General features: G+C 42.8%; 1 protein-coding gene across 2 annotated transcripts; it reads right to left on the reverse strand.

Moving 5' to 3' along the window:
* Positions 1-1329: 1329 nt before the first annotated feature.
* LOC149222953 (uncharacterized) lies at positions 1330-8735 on the reverse strand. 2 transcript variants are annotated; one of them, XM_089383202.1, is made up of 6 exons: positions 8550-8735; positions 8431-8475; positions 8243-8322; positions 1957-2007; positions 1838-1882; positions 1330-1729 (listed from the first exon to the last, which is right to left on the reverse strand). In XM_089383202.1, the coding sequence occupies exons 1-6, from the start codon at positions 8728-8730 to the stop codon at positions 1646-1648; spliced, it is 486 nt and encodes a 161-aa protein (XP_089239328.1). In that variant the 5' UTR covers positions 8731-8735; the 3' UTR covers positions 1330-1645. The 2 variants fall into 2 exon arrangements, with proteins under 2 accessions (XP_089239328.1, XP_089239327.1); XM_089383201.1 differs by having other exon boundaries at positions 8431-8735.
* Between the last annotated feature and the right edge of the window lie 648 nt (positions 8736-9383).

Below are 9383 nucleotides of genomic sequence, written 5' to 3' on the forward strand. Positions count from 1 at the left end.
TTTAATTGTAGATTACCATTTTTATCATGATATTGAATCAATATTTTAACTTTTATCATGTTGTAGCTTGTTTATGATGCAATATTTTTATTTTCTTTTATGTTTCAATTCATGTTTAATAATATGTTTATTTCTGCATTATACAATTTATGTTATTTAATAAATTATTGGTATTAGATAAATGAAAATTCATTTCTAAACTAGTAGTAAATATAATGAATATGCAATTAATAAACAATGTACAAAAACAATTAAATACCCTACCAAATGATGGAAACTAAAAATTAAAATCACTAAATTTACTACCAATTGATATAAATGAGTCAATCAAAATGACTAAATGCAGTACTAATTGACATCAATTAAGAATTAAATTGACTAAATATACTAATTTACTACCAATTGACATAAATGAGTCAATCAAAATGACTAAATGCAATACTACTTGACATCAATTAAGAATTAAATTGATTAAATATACTACAATTGACAAAAATGAGTGAATAAACATGATAAATATATGACCATTTGATTGAAAATTAATTCTTAAAATGACTAAATATAATAGACAAACTTAGTCATTTATATGCAAGTTTCAATACTGATGCAGGAGCATCCAGCTCCGAGGAGACAGAGACTCAATGACTGGTTCGTGCAGAAACAGGACACGACTTCAAGGGTGATTGGACAGGTCACCAAAAGGAAAAATTGGTTGTTGTTTTTAGTTAATCATTATTCATTTCTTTTCTTTTATTTAATTGCAGCACAAGTTAAGTTACTGGTAGTTAGCTAGGTAACCAACAACTGTTTTAGTTAATTTATTGTTTAAAGAAACAGGTAACAGTTAAAGAATTCAGTTTCTAAACAGTTAGATTCAGTGTAGCTCAAAATGAAAAAAACACGATGTAAGAGGGATCTTTTTTTTGGTTCACCTCAGAAGAAGTAAGGAAAATATAGCAAGACAGTATTCAAGCAATATAGAAAGACACCCTCTGTAATTGAAGCATTGATTTCTTTTCCTGAATATAAATTACTGTTCATTACTTTTCTGTGTTATACAACTGAGAGTTACAAACATTTGTTATTTTGAAACAAATTAAGATAGAACGATATTCATATGCTGTAACTAGAAATATTGAAGCAATTACAGGCCTCAGGCCGAAACCATAAGTACATTGCCAGGTCTATCACACAGCAAGAAGCGTAAAGCGGCCAAGCAGCATATGCATACAACGTTGCGAGGATAAAGTAAAGACAGACTTCGTATCAAGTCAAGTTACGGCCAAACCGAACAGAGCCCATAAGCCAACACAAAGAGTCACACGGTCATTTACAAATCAACACAGCGACTATTAACAAAGGTAACAATTCCAGAACCGTTGCTTTCATTTATACAGTATTTCATAAGTCTTCGTAAACCACAGTCCAATAAATAACAACAGAGTCACATAACAAAAGCGGCACCGCCGTAACAGCATAAGTCTAAGGTATAGACGCATGGAGGTCATACAATGACACAGAGGAACGAAACCCTGAAGATGTGAACGCCAGCAAAGGGCACGACCATTCTACAAAACCTAACCAACAGAACCCTACAGCAAGTACATACTGCATAATCTAAGAAACGCTGGAATAAGAGTAGACCCTACCCGGTCACAAGGGTACCAGAGATTGGAGGAAGCCGAGGACTGCACATTTGAAACCCTCGCGAGCAGAGCTCCCAACCCACCTGCACAGGACCACTGAATGAGTTAAGACATTTCTATAACCAGAATAAATGTCAGAAGAAGCCGAGTAAATATTGTAAGATGCAAGAGTAAGAGAACCGTGAACTTACCCAAGGGTCGACGAAGGCTGCCGAGCCACAAAACGAAACCATAAGCTGAAAGGCACAAGAACCCTGTAAGCATCGATAACAGGTGGCAGAGGACGATAAAACATAGAACCAGAGGTTACCTTGAAGCCTGGTTGCGTTCGGAGGGAAGATAGCTTTGTGGCTGCGAATACCTGCACAGGACCAGAGCTCAGAAACCGGAAACCAAAGGATTGTTTCGCCAAAGCCATAAAAATACAAACCCTTACCACAGACTTCCAAACCAGGTCGACGAAGACAGCAGCTACAGCAAAGGATTTGCATTTCAAACAGAGCCACAACCAGTGACAGAGTAAGGGATATGGTGGGATAGCGCGCGAGAGCAGCGCCATAACAATACAGAGCAGGTAACAGAAGGAGACGGAGTGTAGCTGAGCCGAGAGGCCACCATCAGTGACAGAGTGAGAGATAGGTTGTGTTAGCGCACAGAGGGCAGCGCTATAACCACGCGGAGCTGGAACAGAAGGGAGAACGAGTGCAAATGAGCCGAGACTAAACCTTAAGGGTTTTACAAAGGCGGAAAGCCACGGAGAGGACCGGTGATCAAACCTGTTAACCGGAAGATGAGAACGTAAATGCGCCTCGGTATTAGGACAGATATTTACCCGCGCCAAGTGTGACCACGTGGGACTGAAGTGAGTCACGTGGCTGAGACCACGTCACCAGGGCTGGGCCATCATAAGTGGTATCAGAGCTAGTTTCTTGAGTTAGAACCAATGGAACAGGGAGAAGGTGAAGGTGAAGGAAGAGGAAGAGGAAGAGGAAGAGGAAGAGGAAGGGGAAGAGTAGTCCGGAGGGTAGTAGATGATGGACTTCGAGAGGAGATTCGAGTTTTGCGTGAAAGATTGGCAGTAGTGGAAGCTGGGGGAAGAAGAAACCCAGCAGATGACAGTGATGAAGAAGAAGTTGAACCAGAGGAGGAATTAGAGGGGGTGACACCAGAATTTAGATTGTTGAAGTCGGTCTTGCTGTCAAGTCATAAGCCCAAACATGAGCTGTCGACTTATGACGGAAGCCTGTCCGCAGACGTGCTGCTGGATTGGTTAAGTGAAGTTAACAAGTATTTTGAATTTGAAGAAACCAGCGAAGATAAGCAGGTAAAATTCGCTGCCACCAAGCTGAAAGGACATGCGTCCTTGTGGTGGGACAGTGTTCAGGCGGAACGGAGGAGGCTTAACAAACAGCCTATAAAGAAATGGTCTAGAATGGAGGCCAAACTGAAAGAGAAATTCTTACCACAGGATTATCAAATTATGCTGTACAGGCAGGTACAGAACTTGAAGCAGAGGGGAATGACTGTGAAAGAATTTACAGAAGAGTTCTACAAGTTAAATTTGCGAGCAGGTTATGTGGAGGACACCCCTGAGAAAACAGCCAGATTTGTGAATGGCTTAAGGGGGGAAATCTTAGACGAGATTGGTATCCTTTCACCCCAGACAATGGAGGAAGCCTATCAGTTTGCACTGAAGGCGGAAGAAAAGATTAACCGAAAGCAGAATGCCAGGAGAGGAGGTGGAACTAGCAGGGGAAAGGGTAAAGTATTTGGAAGAGGCCGAGGTGCAGGCCCAAGTGAAGAAAGCGGCAGTTCTAAATCTGCTGGAGCAACAGAAAAAGACAATAGCACGAGAGGAGGACGACCACCCCAGCGAGGGCGAGGAAATGGTCGGGGCAGAGGAGCTGTCCAGTGCTATCGCTGCCACAAATGGGGGCACAAGTCTTATGAATGTCCTGAAGCTGAACCAGCAGGCGGAAGAGGGACTTATGTTGTTCAGACTGAGGATGCTGAGGCAACACCTCAGGAAGCAGAAAATGCACCAGAGACAGGTGAAGCTTTGGTGTTGAACAAAGTGCTGTTGAAACCAGCAAAGGAGGTTGCAGAACCGGATCAGCGTAAAGCCTTGTTCCGCACTGTCTGCAAGTCGCGGGGCAAGTGCTGCAAATTGATTATAGATAGTGGGAGTACGGACAATCTTGTGGCGGTGGAGATGGTAGAAAAGTTGGGACTGAAGAAATTAAAGCATCCTACACCCTACAAAGTGTCATGGCTGCAGAAGGGACATCAGCTGTTAGTTGACGAGCAATGTGAAGTAGAATTCCAAATTGGCAAGTACAAGGATAAGATCCTTTGTGATGTCATGCCAATGGATGTCTGTCACCTACTGTTGGGACGACCTTGGCAGTTCGATAGAGGTGCAGTTCATGACGGGAAAAAGAATTGCTACAAGTTTGTTAAAGATGGGATCAAGCACACGCTTGTACCCATCAAAGAGGAAAATACAGCAGAAACCAGTGGAGTGAAGGCATTGCTGTTGGGAGGAAAGGAGTTCGTGAAACAGATTGAGGACAGCGAAATCAGCTTTGCTGTCATAAGGAGACCAAAGGCAGTAGTGTTACACACGCAGCTGTCAGATTTTCCAGAGGAAGTTCAGCAGTTACTGCAAGAATTTGGGGACATAGTGGTGGATGATCTTCCAAATGAGTTACCACCAAGGAGGGGTATTAGTCATTGTATCGACTTTATACCAGGTGCAAGCTTGCCGAATAAGGCTGCTTACCGTATGAGCCCCAAGGATCATGAGGAAATTAGAAAGCAAGTTCAGGAGTTACTTGACAAAGGGTTGATTCGAGAGAGTATGAGCCCTTGTGCAGTACCGACTGTTTTGGCTCCAAAGAAGGGAGGAGAATGGCGAATGTGCACAGACTCCAGAGCCATAAACAAAATTACTGTCAGGTACAGGTTCCCCTTACCAAGGATGGACGATATGATGGATTGTTTGAGTGGGGCAGCCTATTTCTCAAAAATTGATCTGAAGAGTGGGTATCATCAGATTCGAATACGAGAAGGCGATGAGTGGAAGACAGCTTTCAAGACAAATGAAGGCTTATATGAGTGGCTGGTGATGCCATTCGGATTGAGTAACGCTCCCAGTACTTTCATGCGGTTGATGAATGAGGTATTGAAAGAGTTTAATGGGAAATTTGTGATAGTTTACCTGGATGATATTTTGATTTTTAGCAGGACTAAAGAGGATCATTTCAGGCATTTACAGAGTGTGTTGAGGAAGCTGCAGCAAAACAAGTTGCTGATAAATTTGAAAAAGTGTACCTTTTTCCAGCGAGAACTAGTGTATTTGGGGTTTGTTATTGCAGAGAATGAGCTAAAAATGGATCCGGAAAAGGTGGCAGCCATAGTTAGCTGGCCGTCACCAAGGAGTTTATTTGAAGTCCGGAGTTTCCATGGACTAGCCAGTTTTTATAGGAAATTTATCAGAAATTTCAGCGAGATTTGCGCACCTATGTTGGACACGATCAAGAAGGCAAATCAGCCTTTTCACTGGACTGAAGCGGCAGAAAGCAGTTTTCAAACTTTGAAGAAGAAGATTACTGAAAGACCAATACTGAGACTGCCAGATTTCAACAAACTTTTTCAAGTTCGTTGTGATGCCAGTGGGACAGCCATTGGAGCAGTCCTCAGTCAAGAGGACAGACCGGTCGCTTTCTTCAGTGAAAAGCTAAATGAGAGCAGGCAGAAGTACTCAACCTACGACAAAGAATTTTATGCAATCATACAAGCGTTGAAGCATTGGCGGCATTATCTATTGGGAGATGAGTTTGTTTTGTTTACAGATAATTCTGCCTTGCAGTATATTATGCAACAGCATAAACTAAACCACAAACATGCAGCTTGGGTGGAGTATCTGCAAAATTTTACATTCGTATTAAAGCACATTAGTGGCCAAGCGAATAAGGTGGCAGATGCACTGAGCAGAAGAACCTTGCTTCTGCAGGAAAGTACAATGCAAGTTCTGGGTTTTGAACATTTGAAGGAGCTGTATCCAACTGATACCGAATTTAGGGAGGCATACGAAGCCTGTCAAAACCCTTTGATAAGGAATGATAGCATGTGGCTAGATTATAATTTGCAGGAAGGGCTGCTGTTTAAAGGAGGACAACTATGTATACCCAACTGTTCCATGAGGGAAAACATAATACAGGAGAAGCACAGTGGAGGACTGGCTGGACACTTTGGTATCGACAAGACGGTTGCTCAAGTACAGCACTTTTATTTTTGGCCGAAATTGCAGCGAGATGTGCAGAGGTACGTGAGCAGATGCAGAGTTTGTCAACTAGCAAAGGGTCATAGTCAAAACACTGGTCTATACTCACCATTACCGATTCCGAGTCGACCATGGGATTCAGTGAGCATGGACTTCGTTTTGGGTCTACCAAAGACACAGCGGGGCTTCGATTCAGTCATGGTTGTAGTTGACCGATTCTCAAAAATGGCACATTTTGTACCGTGCAGGAAAACCAGCGACGCTACCTACATTGCACACCTATTCTTTACTGAAGTCGTTCGGTTACATGGACTCCCGAAATCCATCATCTCTGATCGGGATGTAAAGTTTACTGGTCACTTTTGGAGAACTCTGTGGAAAAAGTTAAATACACAACTGCAGTTCAGCTCTGCTTATCATCCGCAGACTGATGGTCAGACGGAAGTCATAAACAGAAGCCTAGGGAACTTACTTCGCAGTTTGACAGGAGGAAATTCCCGGACGTGGGACCGTGTACTTGCTCAAGCCGAGTTCGCGTACAACGATTCACCTAACCGCAGCACCGGTTACAGTCCGTTCCAGATTTTGTACGGTATGCATCCGCGAGGAGTGCATGAGTTACGGGATTTGGGGAAACTTGAGAAGTGGAGTGCTGATGGGGAAGAGTTCGCTCAAGCAATGAGCAATTTACACGAACAGGTCAAGCTGAAGTTACAGGACAGCAGTCTGAAATACAAGCAGCGAGCTGACACAAAGCGTCGGGAAGTTCAGTTTAACGTTGGGGATGAAGTCCTTGCGTATCTACGTAAGGAGAGGTTTCCGAAGCGGGAGTATAACAAGCTAAAATTTAAAAAGATCGGCCCTTGCAAAATCATCCGCAAATTTTCTGCGAACGCTTACGAAATACAGTTGCCACCCGAAATTGGAATTTCTCCCATTTTCAACGTAGCAGATCTGTTTCCCTATGTAGCCAATTCAGAAGATGATACAGCAACTACAACACCACAGAAAGACAGCTATGAGGAAGGTTCTTGGACGAGACAACTACCAAAGGCACCACCCCTTGAGATCGAAGGAATACTGGACACACAGGTAGCTAGACGCACACGCAGGAAGGAGTATCTGCGATATTTGGTCAAGTGGCGGAACCGTCCAATAGAGGACAGTTCTTGGCTCGACGCAGCGCAGATAACTAAAGCGGGCTACTCTGTTGACGAGCTCATGGAACGGAGCCATGACTTTTTGCCACCCTGGGAGCCTGATGCAGGAGCATCCAGCTCCGAGGAGACAGAGACTCAATGACTGGTTCGTGCAGAAACAGGACACGACTTCAAGGGTGATTGGACAGGTCACCAAAAGGAAAAATTGGTTGTTGTTTTTAGTTAATCATTATTCATTTCTTTTCTTTTATTTAATTACAGCACAAGTTAAGTTACTGGTAGTTAGCTAGGTAACCAACAACTGTTTTAGTTAATTTATTGTTTAAAGAAACAGGTAACAGTTAAAGAATTCAGTTTCTAAACAGTTAGATTCAGTGTAGCTCAAAATGAAAAAAACACGATGTAAGAGGGATCTTTTTTTTGGTTCACCTCAGAAGAAGTAAGGAAAATATAGCAAGACAGTATTCAAGCAATATAGAAAGACACCCTCTGTAACTGAAGCATTGTTTCCTTTTCTGAATATAAACTACTGTTCATTACTTTTCCGTATTATACCTCTGAGTATTACAAACATTTGTTATTTTGAAAACGAATTAAGATAGAATGAAATTCACATGCTGTAACTAGAAATATTGAAGCGTTACAGGCATCAAGCCGAAACCATAAGTTACATTGTCAGGACTATCACACAGCAAAGAAGCGTAAGGCGGCCAAACAGCACATGCATACAAACAATACGAGGATAAAGTAAAGACACAGACATCGTGTCAAGTCAAGTTGCGGCCAAACCGAACAGAGCCCATAAGCCAACACAAAGAGTCACACGGTCATTTGCAAATCAAACACAGCGACTATTAAAAGAGGTAACAGTTCCAGAACCATTGATTTCATTAATACAACATTTCATAAGTTTTCGTAAACCACAGTTCAATAAATAACAACAGAGTCACATATCAAAACCGGCACCGCCGTAATAGCATAAGTCTAAGGTATAGATGCATGGAGGTCATACAATGACACAGAGGAACGAAACCCTGAAGATGTGAACGCCAGCAAAGGGCACGACCATTCTACAAAACCTAACCAACAGAACCCTACAGCAAGTACATACTGCATAATCTAAGAAACGCTGGAATAAGAGTAGACCCTACCCGGTCACAAGGGTACCAGAGATTGGAGGAAGCCGAGGACTGCACATTTGAAACCCTCGCGAGCAGAGCTCCCAACCCACCTGCACAGGACCACTGAATGAGTTAAGACATTTCTATAACCAGAATAAATGTCAGAAGAAGCCGAGTAAATATTGTAAGATGCAAGAGTAAGAGAACCGTGAACTTACCCAAGGGTCGACGAAGGCTGCCGAGCCACAAAACGAAACCATAAGCTGAAAGGCACAAGAACCCTGTAAGCATCGATAACAGGTGGCAGAGGACGATAAAACATAGAACCAGAGGTTACCTTGAAGCCTGGTTGCGTTCGGAGGGAAGATAGCTTTGTGGCTGCGAATACCTGCACAGGACCAGAGCTCAGAAACCGGAAACCAAAGGATTGTTTCGCCAAAGCCATAAAAATACAAACCCTTACCACAGACTTCCAAACCAGGTCGACGAAGACAGCAGCTACAGCAAAGGATTTGCATTTCGAACAGAGCCACAACCAGTGACAGAGTGAGGGATATGGTGGGTTAGTGCGCCGAGAGCAGTGCCACAACAACGCAGAGCAGGTAACAGTAGGGAGACAGAGTGTAGCTGAGCCGAGAGGCCACAAACAGTGACAGAGTGAGAGATAGGTTGTGTTAGCGCACAGAGGGCAGCGCTATAACCACGCGGAGCTGGAACAGAAGGGAGAACGAGTGCAAATGAGCCGAGACTAAACCTTAAGGGTTTTACAAAGGCGGAAAGCCACGGAGAGGACCGGTGATCAAACCTGTTAACCGGAAGATGAGAACGTAAATGCGCCTCGGTATTAGGACAGATATTTACCCGCGCCAAGTGTGACCACGTGGGACTGAAGTGAGTCACGTGGCTGAGACCACGTCACCAGGGCTGGGCCATCAAATACTTTTTAAATCATTTATTGTTGTTTTCTAAGGGTTTTTTTCTTTTTGCAACTTTATTTAGCCCAAGTAACCTGACCATTTTGATTTATCTTCACTTGAACATTAGCTTTAGTTTCCATTTTTCTTATTCGAAAGAAAAGATCCACAATCAAACAAATAATTCTTAAAATGACTAAATATAATAGACAAACTTAGTCATTTATATGCAAGTTTCAGTACCTTTTTAAATCATT

Source organism: Pinus tabuliformis, chromosome Q (assembly GCF_031772625.1).
Source record: "Pinus tabuliformis cultivar Carrire ecotype Pingquan chromosome Q, CPIR1, whole genome shotgun sequence".
NCBI lineage: Eukaryota > Viridiplantae > Streptophyta > Pinopsida > Pinales > Pinaceae > Pinus > Pinus tabuliformis.